Source organism: Syngnathus floridae, chromosome 4 (genome assembly GCF_059516105.1).
Source record: "Syngnathus floridae isolate MCC-2025c chromosome 4, RoL_Sflo_1.0, whole genome shotgun sequence".
Lineage (NCBI taxonomy): Eukaryota > Metazoa > Chordata > Actinopteri > Syngnathiformes > Syngnathidae > Syngnathus > Syngnathus floridae.
Genome location: NC_142416.1, coordinates 14312067 through 14337053, shown reverse-complemented (window position 1 = coordinate 14337053; position 24987 = coordinate 14312067). Strand labels below are relative to the sequence as shown.

At 41.2% G+C, this 24987-nt stretch overlaps 3 protein-coding genes and 1 long non-coding RNA gene across 5 annotated transcripts; 3 read left to right on the top strand and 1 right to left on the bottom strand.

The window, feature by feature from the left end:
- The first annotated feature begins 913 nt into the window (after window positions 1-913).
- LOC148399329 (uncharacterized) lies at window positions 914-15293 on the top strand. Of its 2 annotated transcripts, XR_015857911.1 has the most exons (5): window positions 1024-1292; window positions 1975-3408; window positions 3983-4335; window positions 14242-14330; window positions 15279-15293. It is a non-coding gene; the product is annotated as an uncharacterized LOC148399329 (long non-coding RNA). The 2 variants fall into 2 exon arrangements; XR_015857912.1 differs by lacking the exons at window positions 3983-4335; window positions 14242-14330; window positions 15279-15293 and having other exon boundaries at window positions 914-1292; window positions 1975-2809.
- On the bottom strand, window positions 1298-15641 carry prss12 (serine protease 12). Its single transcript, XM_088372955.1, has 13 exons — window positions 15268-15641; window positions 14248-14386; window positions 13120-13292; window positions 12879-13029; window positions 12589-12767; window positions 12022-12163; window positions 11725-11945; window positions 9508-9649; window positions 7652-7857; window positions 7065-7143; window positions 6335-6457; window positions 4155-4450; window positions 1298-2251 (listed from the first exon to the last, which is right to left on the bottom strand). The coding sequence occupies exons 1-13, from the start codon at window positions 15581-15583 to the stop codon at window positions 1920-1922; spliced, it is 2499 nt and encodes an 832-aa protein (XP_088229081.1). The 5' UTR covers window positions 15584-15641; the 3' UTR covers window positions 1298-1919.
- Window positions 15642-17079: 1438 nt separating this feature from the next.
- Window positions 17080-21061, top strand: mettl14 (methyltransferase 14, N6-adenosine-methyltransferase non-catalytic subunit). The gene is made up of 11 exons (XM_088374589.1): window positions 17080-17272; window positions 17637-17719; window positions 17848-17935; window positions 18253-18330; window positions 18400-18487; window positions 18564-18654; window positions 18902-19043; window positions 19328-19420; window positions 19587-19703; window positions 19773-19983; window positions 20060-21061. Exons 1-11 carry the CDS (start codon window positions 17207-17209, stop codon window positions 20365-20367), a joined length of 1365 nt encoding a protein of 454 aa, XP_088230715.1. The 5' UTR covers window positions 17080-17206; the 3' UTR covers window positions 20368-21061.
- A 2651-nt stretch (window positions 21062-23712) lies between these two features.
- Window positions 23713-24816, top strand: LOC148399326 (5-hydroxytryptamine receptor 4). Its single transcript, XM_088373866.1, has one exon. The coding sequence runs from the start codon at window positions 23713-23715 to the stop codon at window positions 24778-24780; it is 1068 nt and encodes a 355-aa protein (XP_088229992.1). The 3' UTR covers window positions 24781-24816.
- The last annotated feature ends 171 nt before the right edge of the window (window positions 24817-24987 follow it).

Here is a 24987-nt window from a genome sequence, read left to right as displayed (position 1 = left end):
AAACAATCTATCAAAAATTCCACCTTTACAAGCATTATAATGTTCAGTTTTGACGATCTTCGAGGGATATCGATTTGTTATTTTTATTCAAGGGACAGCAACTGTATTGATCTGGTTTTTGGGGAATCTTGTTTAGATCATTTTTAAATCCATTTTACGTTGTTATCTTGTTAATGTCTTGTAAATGTTTTTTGATTCATCCTGTTTTTCCTCAGCCTTGTTCCTTTTGTTAACCAACCAGTTCCGTTGAGCCTATGTGTAATAATTCATATTTGCTCGATAATCGGTACAACTATTGTTGTGGAAGTTCCATACAGTGTTTTGTTGAATATCACTCTCAGTGAAACACAAAAAGCAAAAAAAAGGGAAATCTACAATCACAGAATACTAATATTATTCACATTTTTTTTTGACAAAAAACCTTTATACACTCCACAGCCACCAGATTGCCGTGAGGATCACATGAATACCCTGCAGGTCTTTTCTAAAAATAGCTCAACAAAAAGTCAGCAGTGATGGCACAATTATTTCACAATTGTGCATCAAACTAGTGACCCTTGGGTCCATCAGTACAACAGTGTAGATAACCAGATGGGGGTGCTCTTGTGCAACACTGAAAATGATTGTCACATCAGAGATTGATTTTTATTGAGGGATCAAAGACATTATCACAGAATTCCACATTTGCAAAAGAGGTCATAGAGCCACACAGGGCAACTGTCAGCTTGTCGTCGTCACGCTCACTCCCGTTTTTAAATGTGTTACCATGTTTGCCCGTTCGACTAAATGGGGAATTTGAAAATGGCAGCTATTCCTGTACACAAGGTGTCACATAGCAATGACATAGAGAGAAAGAAACACAGACTGGATCAATGTCTGTGTATGGGGGGGTGGGGGGTAGGGGGGTCATATATTGTCTATTCATGTAATTTGCAGAAAGATCTTCCCTCAGCCACACCCCTTCATTGTCGTAATGTCTGTCACCTGCTCCCTCTTATCTGATGTATTTAAATCGTGTGTTTCTCCCCATCGGTGTTTAGTGTTGTCTCCCGTCTGTTCCTTGTGTGCCTGTGCTTCTCTTTCATTTTCCCTCTGGTGTTGTGTGGAGGCTCACGGGCAGAATCTGTTCCCTGTCTGAGTGAACTTCTGCATTTGATTGTGCTTGCTCCACTCATTTGTGACATGGCTAATCTAGATTAAGATCATCCACCAACATAATTCCTTGGTGGCACAGCACCACCAGCACTTAAATTTTGCACAATGGTTTGGCCTGAGTGTAAAACAGCAAACAGGTAAGTTATTTTAACAAAATCTCAATTTATTAATAAACAATACATTGAAACAAAATCATTCGTCAAAATAAGGAGCCAGCATTCATACTTTTTCAAGTGTATCAGATTGTCCCACTGTGGATAAATTCTTTCAGCACTACCAGGAAGTCAATATGTAAAAATTATAATACAGGTAGAAATACTATGTGCTTTGATTTTTAGTCAAGTCTGACCTTGTTTAAGACAAACACTGAAAGCTTATGATGCCCTGAAAAATGTGACAGCAATTTTAAAATGACTAACAAATGAAATGAGGCGGTTCACTTGGTCAGACAAGCGAGCACAAAAAGCGCAGACGATTGAGTGCAAATCTGCAGAAACTTGTGCAATCAGTTCACGCATGCATGCTTTAGTACCTGTGGTCCCGTTAAACATTAATACACATCACAAAATGTTGTTAGAATACAACTTAATGACAAAATACAGAACATTAAAAATACATTTTTGACACTGAAGTGTATTTTGCGGCCTGTGTGAATAAGTGCTTATGATGAAGACATGCTTTTGTGGAGTAAAAAAGCTGACATGTCCTTTTTTGGGGGGGGGGACATGTGACCCTCATTCATCTCACCAGCCTGAGTGAATTAACTATTGGCTTTTTTGTTTGCCCTCATTATGTGCCATCACCTTGTGTATCCATGAGCTGAAGGCGGACACTTTGGTGTAGACCCCGGGCGACTGCTGCGTCCGACAGGCGTGACCCCACGACGTGACCCCGTAAACCACCCAGCCTCCTCCGGGACGCTCACACACCAGAGGCCCTCCGCTGTCGCCGCGGCAACTGTCCACACGTCTTTCTTGCTGGACACTGCCGGCACACAGCATGCGGCTGGTGAAAGCCCCGTGGAAATACTGCTGGCATTGGCGGCGAGGAAGGAGGGAGAGCGGCGCCTGCTGGAGGGTCTTGGAGTATGAGCGGCCTGAGGAGAAGTTCAAAAGTGGGCCTTAAGACTCTTTATTTGTGCTCCTAAAGTATGTCAAAATCAATATTACACATCTCGCCATAGACACACTTAGCTGGGGGGAAATGAAATACAAAATAACGCTTGCTTGAACAAGATTAACGTCATAAAATAGTCTGCAAAAGGTAACTAATGGAAATAGAATACTGCCTTCTGCACCTACTGACGTTACTTTTTAATCACAGCTCCATAAATACATTTTACAGGGCAGTAAAGTGACTATATCAAATAAAAGTATGCTGAAAATGTCAGCATGAAGCCAAGATCCTAAAGTATGTCGCAGCAGACAACAGTGCAGTTCAAATATTGTTGCCATGGCACTACATTTGCTTCACAGTCGAGGTGTTCTGTTTGAATCTCAACTTTCCTGTTTTTTACTGGGTCCTCTCGCTTTCCAAAAAACATGCGTGTTATCTTAAACATTCTAATTTGTTCAAAGGAGCTCACCCACAACCTAATGAGAAAAATGGCATGTAAAATTGACAGATGTATAAATAAACCCATCTTGATGTTTAATCCCAGTTTCATCTCAAATGATTCAGATGATAATCATTGTTTTGACAGGACAGCTTCTATTATAAAAGAACATATTTAAAAACAATATTATGCAGCTATAAAGAATCCATGAAGGTTTTCGTTAGAAAACCTCCCTGGACTAAAAAGAAACCAATTTGACCACTGAATCACAACAAACTTGAACTCAAACAGCATCAAAAATTGATAAGGTTCTTTGCAAGGGCGTTCCAAGTAGGTTAAATAAATAAAAGTGTCAGGAACAGCAACAATTTCTGTATAGCTCAGACACTCTTTCCATGACTTGGTTGTTGCGAGCATTGGGCTGCTAGCCCGCTACATATGTGTGAAATCTGTGTGGATGATATGAAGGTGCCAAAACCAAGCACACAAACAGAACACCTTGTAAAGTCAAATAGCCGCCACCCTTCAGCACATTAGACTCTTTAAATAGTTAGTGTTGTCACTGCTCTCGAGATAAAATACCTTTATACCCTCTCTCCCACCTCCCTTAGTATGTATGAATCTGGCAGTCATGGATTTCATAATACAAACGATACCGGTAGTTTTTTTGCATCGGCAGCAACTAATGCAATTCTCAGGTGAGCATGACTGATGGTAGATTTGATGTATAATGACTTTCATATGGTAACAATAATACATGCTGACAGAGTTTACCACTGTTCAACACACTCCTTGAAATATAAGTGTCTATATTTCTTTCTTTCTAACCACAAAAAAATGTAAATAAAAAAAAAAAAAAGACAGCCGTGGCAAGACTTTTTTGAAATGATGGTGCTGTTCAGTGGTTTGGACCTCGGTCTGTGTTTGTACGACTAGTTGGGAATACTGTTGGCAGTCAAGAATCTTATCAATTTGAAAGAATTTATAATAATCTGCCAATGCACTGGAATGGAAAAACTCCATCCCTATTAGACTTTAAGGCGTCACATACAGTGATCTTGAATACTGCAGAATATTTTGAATATAATGTTTTTTCCATAGAATGCGTAAGCAGCAAAATGCAAATTGGTGGGTGCTGCACTCACAGTACTTCTTAAAAGATTTAAATTTATACTTCTGTTTTTTGTGACACTCTTAAATATCTTTGTATGTTCATGTACAATTTTTTTTAATGTCAATTGAGCATTCTAATTGTAATCGCTATATTTTCAGAGAGTCTTGTTCAACAACAGAGCAAGACACCTATTGATTTTGGATATCAGCCTCTACTAGACAATTCACAGGGACTCCAGGCTGTCATCTCCGACAGTTTCCCAGCTTGTTTTTCAGCTAAGAGCCACTCCTCTTTCACCACCACCACACATATACACACACACAAGCTCACCTGTATCACCCCAGCCGGTGATGTGACAGTTGCTGGCTTGTTTGAGCGCTCTCTCCTTCCTCAGGGGCAAACAGGCGGGAAGGACGTGACGGCTGAATGACACGCACTCTCCCGGTGTGTGGCCCACGGCCCCCGGTGACAGCCGAACCAAGGCCAGGTCATAATCGTTGCTGTGGGAGCGGTAAGTCGGATGCGGGACAATCTGATCCACACCGTACTCCTCCTCGTACTCCTCGGGGACGAGGGAGTGATAGTCACCCACTCTGACTTTGTACTGCTTGGTGCTGTTTCCATACCTGTGCACACAAGAGAGGGATAACATTAGAAGAAAATATTTGAGCGATAACAGTAAATCTTTCATCCTGTCAGCACGTTTATGATTCGATCTGCGTCACAAGGGCACATGATGGAGTGTTTCTCGCCACTTGTTGACATGTTTGGGTGTTTCAAAAAATCTCTTTGAGGTGACAAAGTTGGTTATCTTGAGGCCAACAGAAACGAAGGAAAGAGTATCAGAGGAAAATGTGACCTTATTAGGGCCGAGTCAGAAAATATCACAAACCAAACAAAATGGTCGGCCAGCTAAATACAAAAACACGTATAAACACACACACGCTCTCTCGCCATCTGTGAATGTGTTTGGTATTAACTGACAAGTAATCATGCCACCCAAGTTACCTTTCCATGTTTAAAATGGTCAGGAGTTTAGTTACAGTTGGCAGGCCCTGAGCTGTACGCTCGCAAAATATAAATAGAGATAATCTGCTCGCTGTAGGGAGGCCAAATGATATCAGGTCGTCTTTTCAGAGATGCACCCGTGGTCTACAGTAATACATGACACGACATGCAAACTGTAAACTGATACTAAAAAAAAGTCGTGTGCAAAGAAAAGATGAGATCAGTCAACCACTATCTCGACAGCCCTGACTTTAAAGTCCACGCTGTTTTTGCTTTGTTTATTGAAAATGTATCTAATTTTCAGTTGTATTGACATTTTGTTTTATCTACCTTTATCCTAGAAATATAGATATAGATATAAATATAAACATAAATTTAAATGTAAATGGTTAGTTAGTTAGTTAGTTAGTTAGTTAGTTAGTTAGTTAGTTAGTTAGTTAGTTAGTTAGTTAGTTAGTTAGTTAGTTAGTTAGTTAGTTAGTTAGTTAAATGAAGCTCTTAGATCATTAATGCCATCATTTTACTAAATGGCATATCTAAACACTTATTTCTATTAAAAATTTGTGTTGTACATTTTGAAGAAAAATACGCAATAAAGTAGTAGTCATAGTTTAAAATATATTTTATAGACTAACTCAATATTTCTTCCAATTTCACTTTGTTTCACATAAAGTAGTGCATTCTGTAACGAGGATGATTACCATTTAACTTTCAAACAACTTCCCAGACATTATTTGTAGAAAACGGAATTCAAATTGATTTTCCAGTGTTTTAAGATTCATCACAGAGTTTGTGTTTCAGTCTATTTTTTTTCCTGAAAATAATCTGAAAGTGGTTGGTGTCTTTTATAACCACTTTTTTTTTTCTACCTGCAGTAGTGAAGAGATCCTGACAATGGTTCATGAAAAGGTAAAAGGAAGGATATACTGAGTTACTTCTTCCTCTCCAAAATGTGGAAAAGTTGGATTTATCGGTGTGGGGTCTGTAATGGGGTCAGCTTTGAGTATAAAATTAAATACAGGCTGTATTTGTTCTTCAGTTGCACTCCACCACTTTTGCTCCATGCTGCCTTCTCTGCTGTGTGCATTAGTGAAGTTTATGGATTAACTATACGTCTCTGTTATGGTGAGCACCAAACCGCAGCTGATCACTTCACTATGGGACCTCCAAATGGACGTCCATCTTGATTCCTATTTGGACATAAAGAATGTCCTGTGGTCAGTTTCAGGAAATTTATTCTTGAGTTTCCTCACCGTTTGGGGAAAATCCATGTGTAAGCCAAACTCCCACGACTCAGTGTTTATGTGGAAAAGCATAAATCCCCAAGATAGAATGTTTACTAGGAACTCGACAGAATCCTCGCTCATGAACTCCCTAATATGCTTATGCAAATTATTTATGATTCCCAGTTTAACCAAAATTTAAATGTACCACCTTGTTAGCGTTTATTGTTTTTCATGTTTACATGCTAATGCGTGTGCATGAAAATAGATACATCTTACTTCTTGAAGCAGTGTGCTGATGTGAGGACCCAGCAGGTGTCAATTAGAGTCGCACCACACACCAGCCTCCCGTCTCCTCGGGACCCCCGTAAACGTATCGCGGACTGCCACGGCCAGCCGCTCCTAAGACACAAGTGTAAACACTAAAACGTGACTGCAAATACAGATTTAAGAATTCTATCAGTTGGGTGGAATTAATAATTAACTATTTGATCGTGAAATAGAATGCACAGTTTGGATCCAACTAAGACCTGTATTATTGGTTTCAATTCGTATGGCTGGAATCAAGACCCAGAATACACATTTGAGGTATTCAAAATGGAAATAAATTGTCAAACATTTGACCTGGAGAGCAGTTTTATTGCTGTAAAATTAACCTGATGACTATGAGGAAGGAAATTAAATGGTCACTCCTAAAAATGATTTACAGTAGTCATTAATCAAAAATCCTCTTAACAATAAAACTAAATGGCTTCCACGTTCCATGTAATTTTTGAACACAAACAGGAAGTATCTCGAGGAATTTATGTTTTAATCTAAGCACCGTATGTTTATCTGGATGAGGGCCAAGCCAGTGGAATGTTCGGCTTACATTCTTGTGTACTTAGCAACACGTATAATAAAATGGTATCCGTTTGCTCTGCTTCAAATAAATAGTTGCCATTGTAATATTTTGACTAGAAAAGGTGTTCCATAACCCATATCTGATTTTATCACATTACGGCCTCACCTCAGAGAGTTCTCTCCTCCGATGATTCGACGCTGCCGAGTGTGTATGAGCCGCAGCCCGCAAATCTGATTGACTGGAGCTGATTAAGACAGAAAAGAGATATTTATCTATGAGCGTGTGTGAGACAGTCTGGGATGACTGTGATTGCTAAACCATAAATTTAGGCTTGGACGGCATTTTATCAAACATTTTTCTTACGTGAAATTCATGTTTTTCTTACCAGGTGCACTTATTGTACATATTATAAGGTCATTTTTCGGAAGCAAAACATCCCCCACGTGCTGTTGACTTACTACGGTGTTTGCAGCTCGTGTAATGCCCAGGAAACAAACAGCAATGTGAGTCTGTCCCCATGTGTGACAGACAGGGTGAAGCAATAACATAGGAAAGGTCCATTTCGCCATCTGGACATATTTACACACACTGAGCTGGGCCATGCTAAAAATATCACCATGATTTATTAATCTTGGCTCATTAGTTTCTCAGTACAGTACACCGCACGGGGCTCTGCAGACTCGTTTCACATGCCGCACGAGGTGCTCAAATTGCTCTCAAACAACTTCAAAAAAAGACCAGCACTAAGTCACCTTTGACCTCTTTGTGACCAGTCTGGAGTTGACTGTAGTCACAGATGACTCCGGCGTCCTCGCTATGACGACAATTGTGCGTGCCAGGCGCCTGCTTGATGCAGTCGGCGATAGAGCGCTCGTCGCCGCTGCACTTCACGTTGTCCACGTGAATTGGCCCCGCACCCTCGCCAAAGTATGCCATCACGCGAGCCTTGGCCAGCCCGCTAGAGAGATCAGATGACAGGATGAGTTTACGTGTTATAATTTATCATCATTGTCATCATCCAATTTCATAAACGTGTCATTTATGTGGTTAATTAAGATAAATGAATGCAAAATCAAGTAGTGTGTCGGGATGCTATCAGAGCGCCACATGCTTGTTAAGACAAGCCCAAGTGTGCATTGTCAGTGTGAATATGAACAGAACAATATTAGGCTTGCTATTCCTCTGAGTTTTAGTATGACTCATTGTGACAGAATAATCCCACTATGTGTCATCCAGGTCAATATGGGTCAAAGATGAGGCTGTACATAATTCGTATACATTTTTGCTTTCTCACCCCAAGAGAACAGTTTAACCACGGGGGAAGTGTTGTATATTTAACAACCTTTCACCACACCCTTCTTCGGACAGAATGATGATCCTAAGTTGCACATCTCCAACACGCTCCACTGCGATCTCATGCTTATGCTCTCCAGATGTGGCTTTCACCTACACACACGTATGTGGAAGAAAACGGCAAGCCATGTGTTGCCGGGGAGCAAAGGCAGTTCCGTGTCCGTATGACAGCACTCCCTCGACAATTACTTGTTATGGAAAAGGGGACAGAATCTCAGAGGGATGGGATAATCTGAGACAGAGTGGATGAGATAGCCTGTCACTTAGCACAATATGCTCCCCTAAGAGGTTGTTTATTTTGGTTTTCAAAATGATGTACAGTTAAGCCATTGAAAAGTGAAGAAATTACAGTCACACTATTGGACAGGGCATGTTAATAATGTATCATGAAACAGTTGACGTTAGTCATTGTCGTTTAACCCAAGCTCAGTTTGAGTGTGATGAGATGTTAAGTGGAAACAGATACACTGTGTGAGATGAAGAGATGAAAAGCAAAGGATGTGTATGAGACAGATGCCAAGTCTGAGACGTGATGATGGATTTTGCAAGCAGAGATGATGTTCTGGATTCACTTAAGCGTGAGCAGACTAACATACAGCGATCACATTGCGATGCAATAGCTCACGGCTTGGAAAAGGGAAAAAGTACTTTCAACTTTGGACTTTCTATACAATGAGCTCAAATGCAAGATCAGTATCATAAATTGTGACGAAGATGATAAAGCTTAGTTTTGATGGACAAGTAAGAAGAGCTGAAACTGTGTATCACCAGATCGCATACTTTAAGTCTATCTCGGTTTTTATTTGGATTCAGGTCTGAGCTCTCAACAAAATGTTTTTTTTTTTGTTTTGTTTTTTTATAGTGAATCCATTTGCATGCACAAAATCAATCTTGTTGGTGGAATTATCACTCTCAACTATGTTGATGATGATCCAATTGTTTTAGCATCCAAATTAGCTTTGTTTTTGTGGTAACTGTGGCTAAAGTGGATCCAGTGACCAAAGCGCTGACTCTTCGCTGCCAAATTGTCCTTGGACAAGACACTGAACCCTAATTTGCTCCCAGTGGGCCTGGCAGTGGCATCAGCTGCCCGTTGATCTAAGAATGTGTGTGCGAATTGGTGAATATGAGGCTTTTTTAAGCACTTTGGGCATTGTATGGTGTAGCGAGTGCATTATATACTGTAAGTAAGCTTTATTTACCATCAATACCCACAATGTTGTGCAGCTTCATCCGCCGACATCTGTTCACATACCTGAATCCCATCTGTCGACACACAACTTCAGCATCCTGATCAGTCCATCCATCATCACAGACTGTACCCCATTGACCAGACAGATAGATCTCTACCCGCCCTTCTCTGGGGCTTTCTCCTCCCACCAGCCTCACTGGGACACCTGGATAACAAACACACACAATACACTGAATTTACTGTTAATCCCCAATTCCATCCATGAGCTATCAATCACGAGAACCCAATTTTAAAAAAATCTTTGACCTGGCTGCAGCGATCCAAAAGCTGCAATGAGAAAAGGTCAACACAAGTCATTCTCTGGAACCAGTTGCCAGCTGTTATCATGACGACTAGTGGTAGAGCTAGGGAATTGTGACAAGTTCCAAGGTTGTTCCCTAATATCCCAGAGTATGAAGAGAAAAAGGTGAGCCAGTAGCAAAAAGAGATTTTCACTCATGGAGGTAGCACTTCACCAGTCTGTTACATTATACTTATCATTTAGTGTAGCACATGTGGCGCATGCAGCAGACACTTCAACAAACACAACTCATGGGATTTTGTCCACACTATTTATCAGATTCAGGCTCACAACTGACAACTGTCTCAATGGTATGATACAACCTAGGCTGATCACCAGTCGATTATTTTCATTGGACATTTTTAACCACCCTTGTTTTTCTTCCCTGATTGCTTGGGTGACATCATCCATTGCATGTAACACATATGTGGGTAATCTGGAATCCACTGTGACCCCGACCAATTAAGGTTACTCAGCAAGTAAACGTCTATGGCGGTGGTAGTTGGAGGCTCATTGTTATTTTGTCCTCTATCTTACAACAACTATGCACTAACATGACCTCAGCGTGATGCTCTCTGACAAGAGAGGAAAGAAAGCAAACCACAGAAAGTAACTTGAAAGCCCTGCCTGACTTATCAACATTGTCTGCCCTTTCCAAAATCAACATAAACCAATCTGCAATGCGGGGAGGTTGGGCAGATAAACAATCACAAATCCACATTATGAGACTCCCAAATGCTTTGCAGTAATGATATAATTCTTTAGCTACTAAGAATGTTCCTCAGGCTCTTGCCAAAGCTACCTAAGCTGCATCAATAAACCCCCAGCATGTGAAACAGCTATTTCTGTCTCCACTGTGTGATCTCTCACCAAAGATAAGTCTCACATGAATTATTTGCTAGGAAGTTCAACAGACTTATCACATACAGTTGACTGTATGTTGCATTCAGCAGTAGCAGGGGAAACAGAATTGAAAAGTAAAAACAATTTTGCTTCCTCCATCACTGTCGCTCTTTAATTATTCCCCAGAGGCCATTGACATCATCTTGATGAATGGCGCTAACACCCTAGATCCTTCCTTTTTTGCCAAGAGAGGCACTACAGGGCGTTTGGCAAAGGAGTATGACGTACAGTTTGATATTTGAGCTGGCAATATGTGGGCCCACGAAAGCGTGCATGCAATGTTTGTTCACAAGCAAGGGGGTTACATTTAGGCAAACCGGTAATATACATTTACAATCAGTCCACTTGTTATTGCAGGGGAGGCTAATCAACAGACATGCCTGTAAAATCTGGCATGACATCACCAACCACCACTTTGGGGATGTTGGATTTTCTAAAATGAGATTTTAATTGAGTCCACATTGAGTTTCACAGAGATCTTACAAACGGCTCTATTACGTAGTAGTAGACGAAGGAAATTGATGTGAATGAAGACTTTAGCTTCCTATGCCTGGCTGTTCTGGAAAATGTGTGCTATATACATCAGGAGCAGAGTCAATAGTTAATGCATTAACCACAAAGAATAAAACCACCATAACTATATCAATAAATCATTATAGCATATACATATGAGCATGGATTTGGAAGTTGCGGTTGGTTGTCTCAAATTTCCAGGGAGCCCAATAGCAACCCTTGACAGTGTTTAATGTTTATTAAAACCGCAAAGAGGATATCAAAAGGGTGGGCAGTTCATCAGGAAGTCTCTGGATTTTAGATTTATTTTATTTTACATACATTTAAATAGGCATGGCTATAACTCAACTTGCCATAGCTAATTTCATGTAATATTTATTATACAATAAAAACACCTCTGCTGGTGGTTGTGGCAAAGTAGGCGGCCTTCTATTTATGCACGTATGTCATGTATTGCATACAATCCATATGTATCCTGATATTTGACAGTTTAAATGTCACTGTCAGATAAGATTGTGTCTTACTTGTCAGAAGCCCGTCTCCGAGGCGTTCTGCATTGCACGCGATGTTAACGTCTTCATGATGTGTGCAGTCATGACGGAGCCACTCCTCCCGCTTGCACAGCAATAGGCTAGGCTCTTTGCCTGTGCAGCTCACGTCATCCAAAAGAATAGGACCAGACGCAACCCCAAAGCGAGGAACCGGTGTGATGTCTAGTCCTTCAGGAACCAGAGTTTGGCCTAACCTGCTCAGGTCCCACAGGCGTCATAATGCAGCAATATGAAATTAAAATAATGTACACATCCGGGGGACTATATTACCTGTAACCGAGTTGACGGCACACTACTTGAGTGTTTGAATCTGTCCAGCCGTCGTCACAGACTGTTCCCCACTGTCCATGGTAGAAGACCTCTAAGCGTCCCTCGTAGCCCACGGTCCCACCCACTAACCGAACAGTACCATCTGTGGAGATCAAAGTCAGACATTACCAGTAAGGAAATTACGTAAGGTGGTAAAAATATAAGTCTTGCAAACAAAAATAATTGCGCAATGGGGAAAATAACCATCCATCTATTCATTATAGCGCTTGTAGAGTATGAGGAAGGTGGTGGGCTGGAGCTGATTCTATCTGACTTGGGGCAATAGGCAAGCTACTCCAGTCGCCACTGGGCTTGAGAGCTAAACAACCACTTTTACTCACATTTGTACCGATGGAGAATTTAAAAGACATCAATTCATAAAAAATGCATGCGTAAAAATGCATTTTTTATGTAAAACAATAATGTGGTCCATGAGCCACATTTATTAGTAAAGCTTGTGACATTCACTCTTTAGCATCACGCTACTGTAGCTGATGGTGCTTTGATGATGCAGGCAGCTTCATTTACCTGTCAGAGGACTGCAAGAGACGCCGGCATCCTCGGAATGGAGGCAGTTGTGTTCTCCCCAAGCACTTTTCAGACACTGCTCCACGGTGAGTTCATTTCCTGTGCATCTCACCTCATCCAGCCACACACGGCCAGAGCTCTTTCCATAATGCGCCTGGCCCCATGCCCGTGCTACACCACTGAAAGGAAGAAAGAAAGTGAAGAGGAAGTGTTGAAAAACATACTCGACTTTCTGTCTGGTTGCGTCTGGTTGATGACTAGCATGTGACTTTAAAAGCTTGTGCCTTTACCTCAGCCCCAACTGTCGACATACAACCTCCGCATCACTGTCATCCCATTGGTCATCACATATGGAGCCCCACTGGCCTGCATGGAACACCTCAACTGTGCCCTCAGACATCGACCGGCCCCCTACCAGTCGTATAGGCAGCATCACTGCATCTGATGAAAACGTACAATTCAGCACATTCGTTCAGAAGACCTTTATCCAATCCATCCAAGGTTTCTCAATGATTCAAGAATACGACCTACCGTGCCGCTTCGTGCAGGTCACGGCTGCAGTAATAGAGCACTCGCCTCCATTCCACATGGTTTTGGGACACTGAAGCAGATCAGATTCATCTCCCTGGCAGCGGACAGCCCGCCAGTGGAACTTAGCCATGCTCGGACGAGACAGGGGGAGAGCATGAGCCCGACCTGAGAGGCTGGAAGGGGTATCGGGGATCAAAATAGTAATCCAGGCTATCAAACATTAATGATGATAGATTAAAAGATGTTATAGAAAAAAACTGACAGTTTTTATTTAACTACAAAATGGCTTCAAGCTGCTTGCAATGCCCTTCAGCCATGTGCAAATTCATGGTCCACTATTCCTGAGCAAATATACTGTAAGCGCTTTTGCACCCTGCAGTGTCCAATAACTGTCCACGTGACGCCCATCAGCGACCATGCTGCCAGACATATGGCTGACATTTGCGCTCTCTGCGTTCTGCTCTGAGTTTGCCTCTTGCATGAAAATGCAAGCATGCATGCCAGGGCTGGTTTTAGTGTCAACAGATGGAAGTGTGCAACGTGGTCTCCTAAGTCATGACACCATATGTGGTTGTGACCTTTTTTTTTTTTCTTTTTAGAGGTTACACAATTTACATCCTGTGATGATTTATTTAGAGGTGAAAGAAAATATAACTTGTAAGTTAGGCAAGTAGCACTAAGGCGCGGATGACAGCGATAGAGTGAGTATCATGAGTGGTGGTAACAAGGTAAATAATGGGAGCGCTAAAGGTATTTCAATACCTCCAGGGAATGGAGGTTTGGAATGCAAAGGTCACTGACAAAAAGAAAAAAAAGGCAAAAAGAAAACTGGTGTGCAAGAGCCATAAACCTTCCCAACAATTTCCAATGATGCGCTCATCATCTGTTAGATAGTTGAAGACAGTAAAGCATTGTGAAGTTTTATGGTGCATCTGCATCGAATATGTGGGCGATGCAGGAAATAGTTACACAGAACACAACAACATGTCTCAAACCAACATTTTTTTTGTGTGAAATAAAAAACGGTGGGACAAAGAAATCATGTAAATGCTCATTTAATTAAAAACAAAACAAAAAAACCTATCTGGCAATATGTCTCAATGGAAATATGCATGTGTGCAGGCTCACCCCTTGCCCAGCTGCCTACACACAACTGCAGCGTCTTCATCTCGCCAGTCGTCGCTGCACACGGATCCCCACACTCCGCCCAGGTAGACCTCCACCCTGCCATCCAATTTGGAGCGGCCTCCTTGCAAACGCACTGAACCTTGGCATGCAGAGCAGGGGACGCCTCGTGTAAAAGCAAGGCTTTAACATTAAAATGATGCAAAACAGATGAGTTTATGGATATAATGAGAGTTCACTCAACAATATCATTCAACAATGGGTTTAACCACATTCTTAACACTCCATGAAAAGACACAAAGACAGAAAATGTGCTTTTTAAGTAGGAAACATGGTAAAACATCTGCATGCCATTTTGACTCAACAGACTGCTCTTTACGCTGTGATTCCAAATAGTACGTTTCAGAAAAAATATTACACAATAAAGTCGATATTGGTATGTGCATCGCACGCCATGACAAAAGGTTGACCTGATTAATGTGCACTAACAATGAAGTTATCACAGCGTGAGCACAGCAGATATAGTAGATAGCTAATTTGTGTCGATAGTCCAAATACACTTAATAATTACAAGACTGCTACAAACATGGTGAAGTTATAAAAGACCCAAACAAGAAGCAACAGCAACATTTCGATGCTGCTTAAAATATACTCAGTGAGTGCATGGATTGAAATTAATTGGTAAGAAATCATCAACACAGCGTTGTATGACAAAACCAACATTTCTGGATTCTAAAGTCAACATTGTTTAATTATATTCTGCGGACCCATTATGTCAAAAAGTAGGCCAACATTTAGGTTAGGAAGTGATTGGTTTATACCCTGCACAATAAACGTTATTGCAATGTGCCAAAGGTCTATTTATCAAAAATGATAATGATAATAATAATAATGTTGGACAATTTTGAAAATGTAATTGTAATAGCGCATCAACATGACATAAAAGCCGATGAATATATGGATGGATGAATATACTGTTCTGTGCATGTGATGTGGCTCCAGGCAGGCTGCATGCGCGTGTACCTTGTTTACAGTCGCAGTAACCCCAATCGACTCTCCCTCTCTGGTTCCGGAAGAAGCACCAGGCTCGGATTCTGCCGTCGGGGTTTCGGCACTGATTGTGCTCCCCGACGCCTTTGCCCGGGTGACGCTCCGTGAAGCCGCCCACCTCACTCCAGTTCATACACCGTGCGCCGGACTCGGTGACGTCTATCGCGCCCCGGTACAAGGCGCCTGAGCCGCGGCTCTGGGCGCAGTAGTCGAACGGCTGAATAAGTGACGAGTGGCCGTCGCTCGGCCACAGGAGCGCGGTCGTGAGGGCGAGGAACACCGCCGTCATGCCGGGGATCTGACGCTTGGATCCCGGAGGTTTGCACAGGCGGGAATAGCATCAGCTGAGGAGAACCAATTGCTTCCCAGCCAGACGCATCACCCTGCATGGCGTGGGACGGGAGGGAGCGTAGGGTGGTGGGGTGGGAGCAGATCAATGAAGCTGCATTACAGTGCTATACATGCGTGGGAAGAAGACACTGTACACAAATTATAAAGCAAATGGTGCATGCCTTCAATCATTTGCCAAGTCCGCAAAAGCACTGAGAGCCATTCATGAAATTACTCATTTCATTTGATATATTTTTTCACAGGGGGCCCAAATCCTTTTCTTGTTCCCTGTTTGCATGCGCAAATGTTAGAGCGACTATAAAACGAAGACACCTGCATGTAGAAACAAGTATTGAATATCACAATTGCACAATTGCACCTATAAAACTGAAACACCTGCATGTACAAACAAGAATCAAATATCACAGTTATACAAAATGGTTGCTATTGTGAATAAAAAAATACAAACCCCAATTCCAGTGAATTTGGGGTCGAGTGGGTCTTTTCCTCTTATTCCCATAGGACATGATGTTCATGATTGCTTAAAACAATTTGAAATGTTAGTATTAGGTGTAAACAGATGAATACATAGTACGTACATACATACATACGCACGCACGCACGCATGCACGCACACACGCACGCACGACATACATACGCACGCACGCACGCACAAACACATAAATAAATAAATAAATAAATAAATAAATAAATAAATAAATAAATAAATAAATAAATAAATAAATAGCGTTTTGAACTACCATAATGGCCACCTGTTAAACGATTTATGGTAGTAGGATAAGTAGTAGAAAATGAACACAAAAAAACCCACGCTGTTGACAATGATAAGGAACCCTGGCCCTGTCTGAAATGAAGTTTCTGGAGGATTAAAATCAAGGTACATTGACTACATTTACTACGTTTATTGGGGAGGGGTATTTGGATGGAGTTTTCTTACATGCCTAGCTTATTTTAGATTGTTACTTCGCCAAGTGTAGGCATGTAACATCTTGATAACATGTAACATAACATCTGTTGTTTACTGTAAGGTTGACTACATGGTCAAAAGCGGCAGAATATTTTCAATGAGTGGACAGTATGCAGTTATCACTTATGACAGAGACGCGTGTTTTTTCATTGGAGGAGAAAAGCCGGCAGTGTACGTCATAATGTCAACGCCCAATGAGATGATGCCTACATGTGCGTGCTTATTTTGTTACAAGCTGTGCTGAAATACACTCGGGTGGGCGGTGTCTTCATTTGATACTTCTCTGTTGTGAATACAGTTTTGTTGGTATTAGCACATGAATAACACGTGTTACATAAAGACAATAAATCAATTTATTAATTTATAGAAATTGAAATAAAAACGAACACCGTGTTTCATGGTACTTAAAAACAACAAACCCACCGCCCCTCTATTTCAATCAGACGCTCCGGTGTATATAACGAGCACTTCCACAGTATTCCACGCGCGGAGCAAACATTAGCTATATGTTTGCTTGCGTCGTAGCAACCTACTTCTATAAACATTCCAATGAATTAAATGTGGCTTAGGTTAGAAAACTAAGAAACTGACGAAATGAATAGTCGACTGCAGGAAATCCGTGAGCGACAAAAGCTTAGGCGGCAGCTTTTAGCCCAACAGGCAAGTAAGCTTCTGCACCATTGCAGAACAGTAGCTAACCCAATAACAATACAGATCGGGAGCTGAATGAAGTGCTAAAATTATTTGCAATGTTTTTATGCTCGTGCATTCTAATTGGAGTATAATTTGGACTATAATACAAATTGAAATGGTCTTGTGCATGGTTGCGTGGTTGTAACGCAAGGCGTGCATAGCGCTGCAACATGCAAGCTATACTGTATGGATGCAAAAGGTGTGCACGGTTCTCGTCAATCGAAATGAATAACTGGACTTAATTGGATACGTTTCGTAATTTTCATTTGTGTTTTAATACGCACATGATAAAATGATTACAATTGAGCAGGGTCACTCACTTTGTCTACAGTTGGGAGCTGAGAGTGCAGATAGCATTGGCGCTGTGCTTAACAGTAAAGAGGAACTTAAAGAAATAGAAGAGACAAGAGAAAGGTAAGAAAGTGTAAATCCACTTGGGTACTGCACGTCTGAACTTTATAAACGTTCAAAAAAGTTCTCCTTTTAGGCCAGTACCAGTTTCTTTTTTTTGTTTACGTTAATGTTGCTGTTGTGTGTTGCAGGGCGTCATTAGATGATTCTGCTCCTACCTCCAAGAAGAAGACTGTGACAGAGGGTGATGATACTGAGGAAGATGTGGAGGAACAAAAAGTGAGTGTCAGCATAGCCTTGAAGTATGAGATAAGTTCATCAAATCATTTTTATTAGACTGATGTTTGTTATTGTAAGCAAATAGAAGCAAGCAGATAAAGAAAGACCCACAAGATGCAGAGATGATTGCATAAGTATTAACAAAGATAATTTCCATCTATTTGCATAGTTGCTTCTGAGCTAATGCTGTCATTTCTTTTTCTCCGCTAAGTGATATGCTTGCGCCGATTGGGATTTTTTTTCTTCCATTAATGAGCCTGTGTTGCATTGTTGTTCTGAAACAAATACGAACAAATCCTTCTGTTTCTTTGTGTCAGGATGAGGTAGAGGTTCTGCCGCCCGAGGAAAGCAACCCATATGAGGAAGTCTACAAGGACTCAAGTACATTCCTTAAGGTAGGAAAATAACTGTCTTTTGAATAAACTCTATCAATTGTACTGAAGTTATACTCGTGTTACTTTCAGGGTACACAGAGTTTGAACCCTCACAATGATTACTGTCAGCACTTTGTCGACACAGGCCACAGGCCGCAGAACTTCATTCGCGATGTCGGTGAGTGCGTTTTGCTCGAGTGAGTGTTTTGTGAATAGACATGCCTTGAACCTGTCTGTTTTTGCACGGGTACCAGGCTTGGCTGATCGATTTGAGGAGTACCCCAAACTACGAGAGCTGATTCGACTGAAGGACGAACTCATCTCCACTACCAACACCCCTCCGATGTACGCTAAGCGACCAGATTTGACTACATTTTCACATTCTTTTTAATTCTGAATATAATATAGAAATATGCCTCAAAAGTCTAACAAAATTCAATACACTTCACAAATCTCAATTTCCGATTCACTTTACATAAAAGTGGATTTTGAAAGGACAAATTCGTCAAGAAGCGTGCTTGACTTCAATGCAAAACCTTGCCGTAGAAGTGTGTGTTCCATGTGTGTGTATGTGTGTGCGTGTCATCACCAGGTACCTGCAGGCTGACCTGGAACACTTTGACCTGCAGGATTTAAAAAGCGAGTTTGATGTCATCCTACTTGAGCCTCCTCTAGAAGAATATTACAGAGAGTCAGGCATCAGCCACACAGAGCGCTTCTGGACCTGGGATGATGTGAGTTTGCTGACCAGCTTGATGTTTTAGCAGAATAGTAAGAATGCGAGCAGCTGCACTGGAATAGTGGAGCTGTGCAAATTTCACATTTTGTATTTCTTTCCCAATTACCGTACTTATCCAGCAGAGGGCAACATGCGCTCATCTGAATGGTCCAGTATGGTCCACTTTATATATTATTTCTGATCGTTCACATGGTAACTCAACCGCAATCCTAATGACAAGTGTTATAGGAAATAGATGGAGTGAAGGATTATTCATGTTTCCTTTCCTGTGATTTCTAGATCATGAAGCTGGAAATTGAAGAGATCTCTGCACTTCGGTCCTTCGTCTTCCTCTGGTGCGGTTCAGGTGAAGGTCTGGACTTGGGAAGAATGGTAACTCCATCCCTCAGTTTGGCATCTAAGATGGTCTGACACTGACCTGTGACACATTCTACCTCTGTCAATGCCTTTAGAGCATCCAAACACAAGTGTTTGGCTCATTTTTATATTGAGTCATGAAAATTGACCTTGGACATCATGTGTACCCTCAACACAATAGTGTTTAAGGAAATGGGGCTTCAGGCGCTGCGAAGACATCTGCTGGATCAAGACAAACAAGAATAACCCAGGCAAGACAAAGACACTGGACCCAAAAGCAGTATTTCAGAGGACAAAGGTACAGCACATTAATAGCAAAGTATCTATTTTCTGTTCTATTAGGATGTTTATCATTGCTCCTTTCCAGGAACACTGCCTGATGGGAATCAAAGGAACAGTGCGGAGAAGCACAGACGGTGAATTCATTCATGCCAACGTAGACATCGACTTGATCATCACGGAGGAACCAGAGATGGGGAACGTCGAGAAGCCCGTCGAGATCTTTCATATAATTGAGCACTTCTGTTTGGGCCGCAGAAGGTTGCACCTTTTTGGACGAGACTCTACCATCAGGCCTGGTGTGACAAAAGTTTGTTTTTTCTTTTCTCCGCTTGGTCTACTGGGTTGGTAACTGGCTGATATTTCCCCCTACAGGCTGGCTGACAGTGGGACCTACTCTTACCAACAGTAACTTCAACCCAGAGAGTTACGCTGCACATTTCGCTTTGCCCGAATCCCACCTCTCGGGCTGCACCGAGGAAATAGAGCGACTACGGCCCAAATCGCCGCCTTCAAAGATGAAGTCCGACCGTGGAGGTGGACCACCCAGAGGGGGCCGCGCTGGTCCGAACGTCGGGAGAGGTGGAGAGAGAGGTCGGGAAAGGAACAGACCAAACTTTCGCGGAGACAGGGGGGGTTTCCGTGGCCGGGGAGGAATACACAGGGGGTTTCCCCCACGCTAGTGTAATCTCCTGGCGCTAATTCAAGGCGCTCTTTGACTTGACCGTACGCAAATTGCTGCCGATCAGGCCTCTATGATTGCTACCCCTGGGCCACATTTAGAACCACCAGCACTATCTAATGTGCTCTCATACGTAAGCTGCATGTCTGCCTTCCTGACCAACAACTCCATTGAAGTGTTTGGCCTCCAGCAATGTGTCACTGAAATTTTAGAATCATCCAACCTGAAATATTGTCTGAATACACTGGATAGACAGCAATGTTCTGTCAAGTATTCATTCAACATATCAGTAGCCTAAGAGCATAATTCCTTTTACAATATTTGAATGTTTTAAAAAAAAAAAAGTCTAGTTGCTTTGTTTTGACCTTTGCGGCTTCCTGTTAATTGGACTGAGTTTTTTTTTACAAGCACATTGGTATGATTTTTTTTTTTTCTTTTAAACACAATGACAATTAGAAATGACTAGGGTAATTAAAGCCATTAAGATAATAGCTATTAGAGTTATTTTGGATTTTTTAAAATCCATCTCACAATGACACGTTGTGCTGGCAAGATTGTGTTCAAATCCTAAATCCATTTTAAAACTAAAATTGAAATCCGTGGAAAAAAAACTCAAAGAACCTGACTGTTATCACATTTTAATACTGTATAATTTTATTCTCATTTATGTCAAAATAAACCTTTTTACAGTTCAACTATTTGCTTTCTTTAATAATTTGATAAAATCAGTAGAATTTATATGATAGTGTATGCCAGTGTTAAAATGCTCAGGTGCTCAAAACAGTCAGGACTCACGTTTTGTACCACCAAATGTCCACTTCGCAAAGCTATTGGGTTTGTTTTTAGAATATTTAAAATATGGACAATATGGAGGTGAATATGTCATATATTATGCTGCCTTGATTGAGCTAAAAAAAAAAAAAGGAATATCCAGGACTTAATTTAGAAATAATGTAAAAATATATCACTTGGGTTGTGGTCTTTTAAAAAAAAATGGAAATCCAAATTTGGATGTCATCATTTTAAATCTGAACACACACGATCCTGCCAAATTGAGGCGTCCATAGATTAAAATGTATTGGACTCGAAATGGAACCTTGTGGAACACCAGAATCCAACCTGTGACTTCCTCACAGGGAGTCTTCACCCAATTTTATGTCACATAAAATTCTCTGCTCGTGAAGTAGAATATAACCCACCTAATTACAGTTAATGGGAAAAGTGACATTTTTTTTTGGTTGTTAATTTTTCTGGAAGCAATGTTGTAAGCACAATTCTAAAACAAATTGCTTCTAATGAAATGTGTAATCACATTTGACAGAGCACTTTATTGACCCCTGAAGAATAAACATGGCTTGGAATCAACCACTGCTCGCTCCTTTTTTGGTGACAATAGAGCAGATGTGCAGAAAGCCTTTTGAGTCTCAAAGCTCACTTGTATTACACATATGAATAGCTGGTCTGGAAAAAAAATACACTCGAAAGCTGAGCCAATGTGGCTTTTATTATAGCCTTCATTAACAATCCCCCATGTTTAATTAGAGCACACCCCGCACACTTGAGATATGCCTGTCATTGAAGCTCCAGACATTCACATAAGGCTTGACGGGAGCATGTTTCATCATCACACATTGGGACATGTAAGAGAAAGATTTGACACTGATTTTAATAGACAACAAGATTTATGATCAGGTAGAGAAAATAGAGGGATGTAAGTTGCTGGTCTATTGTAACTCTAAATCACAGGTGTCAAACTCAAGGCCCGGGGCCCAGATACGGCCTGCCACATCATTTTATGTGGCCCGCGAAGACAAATTGTGCATCAAATTACTAGAATTGCAAATTGTCTTCACTTTTAATAATATCTTTTTTTTTAATATTTGACCAGTTTTTACTCATCTGATATGAAAACGAGTTATTTGTCAGTTTGTTTTGTAGCTTTTACTGTATATAATATGAAAAAACAATCATTTCATGAAGCTCTGTTTTCCTTATCCTGGTCATGGGAAGTTGGAGCTCATCCTAGCTGGTATCAGACCAAAGGAAGACTTCACATTGACTTGTCACCAGTCCAATCAAAATGCATAGGCAGACATCACATCTAGTCACACTCACATTGAGCCGTCATTCAGGGAACTAAACCCGGGCTGCTTGCATGGACAGAGTTGGATTTGTTACTTTCAGTATTTCTGTGTCAGGGATCAACACAGTGAGTCAGTAGCAATTTGACAGAGTTTTAACACTGGATGACACAACCCACTCGATTTTGTCTTGGCTTGGAGTGGCAGGAAATGCTTGGCTTTGGGGCATGTGTGTGTGTTTGTCTGTTTTATTTACAAAATTCCTGAAAATAATAATGTTTTATTTTCAACCAAACCTCTCAAAATGTTATAGTTTTAGTAGTTATTGTGTTGTTGTTGTTTAAATAAAATCCCTCTTAATTTGATTAATAGAGTAATGCCAATAGAAATAAACTCTGCAATATAAAATTAGTGGAGGATGTTATTTTTTCCTCATGCAAGATGTTTGTCTATCCAAGCAAACCTGTCTTGGCGGCTCCCTGTGCTTAATGTTGCATGTATTCATTAGACCCACCTCTCACATCTCTTCCATCCCAATCTGGCTGCAAGGAGTTGCTTTTGACAGCGTCATGCGGACACACCATCTTCTCTCATCCACGCAAGTGAGTGTCTTTGTTTTCACATTTTTCACAAGAGCATCTTTTATCTATTGGGGAAAAATCATGTTGTTTAGATTTAATTGAAGTCGTATTCAATATTCAGAAAACTAAAATTATACACAGTAAATGTTTTACAAATTCTCCAATATTAATATTTTTGTATTTTTTTCTTTTAGGAAAATATTTTAACATTTGTGCAAGAAATATTGCACAACCAAAATGTAAGCTACATCAAAGATCAGTTGATATAGATGTATTCAAAATAATTGTAGAAGGGATGAGAGGATGCTCGAGCTTTACTGCAGTGTTTTCTTGGGACATATGAGTTTTTTGTCAATTCCTTAAAAATTCTAAAGGCATGCTGTGCAATAATCAGCCTCATTAAACAGATATTTGTTATTATTATTGTCGTAAAACAAAGTTTGCCGTGGTTGTGATGTCTCAAGTGTCACTTTGCCATCACTCCGTTGACTGTCCCAATGGTCTTCATTAAAGTCAATTGCAAGTCATCTGAAACGTCGTCGGCACCACAATTAGACAATTCTGTCATGTGCGATCTACCGCTCAACCCACTTGAGTGCATGACTTTCTGCGAGTGGGGAAAACAACCGAAATAATCCTTACGTTCAGTGATAGCCTGCATGTTTTGACAGGTTGAACAAGAAGATGGACAACAGTAGCTTGGAAGACGCCGCTAACACAACATTTGAGATCAATCAGGACTCCTGCGCTCTGTTGAGGAACCAGGCGTTTCGTTTTATCCTATATGCCTTCTTTTTTATTGGCATCATCTGCACAGTGGTGGGCAACTTTTTGGTGGTCTTGTCCATTTCGTACTTTAAAAAGCTGCAGTCGCCCACCAACTCCTTCGTCATGTCCCTGGCTGTGGCCGACTGCCTCGTGGGCCTCGTCGTAATGCCCTACAGTATGATTCGGACCATCGAAGGGTGCTGGTACTTTGGTGCCCTTTTTTGTCAACTTCATTCCAGCCTTGATGTCATGTTGTGTACTGCTTCCATATTCCATCTGAGTTGCATCGCTTTTGACCGCTACTATGCCGTCTGCAACCCGCTTGTTTATTCTTTAAAAATGTCTCAAGGTCGAGTCATATTCCTCATTGTCATCTGCTGGGCCGTTCCCATGCTCATTTCCTTCGGTCCGATAATGCTAGGCCTCCATATTGCCGGGGTCGACGTTGTGCTCCCTCAAGACGTGTGTGTTTTCCTTGTCAATCGCATCTATGCTGTCATGGCTTCATTGATAGCTTTCTACCTGCCCATGGCGATCATGCTGGTGGCCTACTGGAAGATTTTCAAAGCAGCCAAGCGGCAGGCAAAGCAGATCAGCGCCATGGAAAGCCAGATGGCTGCCGGAGTGGGGAAAGACTCAAGCAAAAAGAAGAAGCACCGCAACACCATGAAGAGAGAGCGGAAGGCAGCGAAAACCTTGGGCATCATCATGGGTGTCTTCCTCATCTTCTGGATGCCATTTTTTACTGTCAACATCGTGGACCCCTTTATTGATTACAGCACAGAAGTGGTCATCTGGGACATATTTTTATGGTTGGGATACATCAACTCATCACTAAATCCCTTCTTGTATGGTTTCTTTAACCGCTCCTTTCGTAGGGCATTCCTCATGTTCATGGGCTGTCGGGTGTGTCAACCTGGAATATCTCCTGGAATGGAGCTTTCACATACCAGGAAAGAAGCAAATGACTGTGGAGAGAAATAATGAAGTGATTGTTGGGGTGTGTTGGAATCACCGATGGTTGAGAGATGAGCCGTTTCAGTTTTCAAGACTGCACTTGAGTCGACTTGTTTTAGCACAATCTCATTTACTCGCTGCAATGGTCCTTCTTCTTCCCCCTTTACAACTAAAATGTATCTAAATCCACATCAGATTTCCAAACTATATCATTATCTAAATGAGTAGAATTTC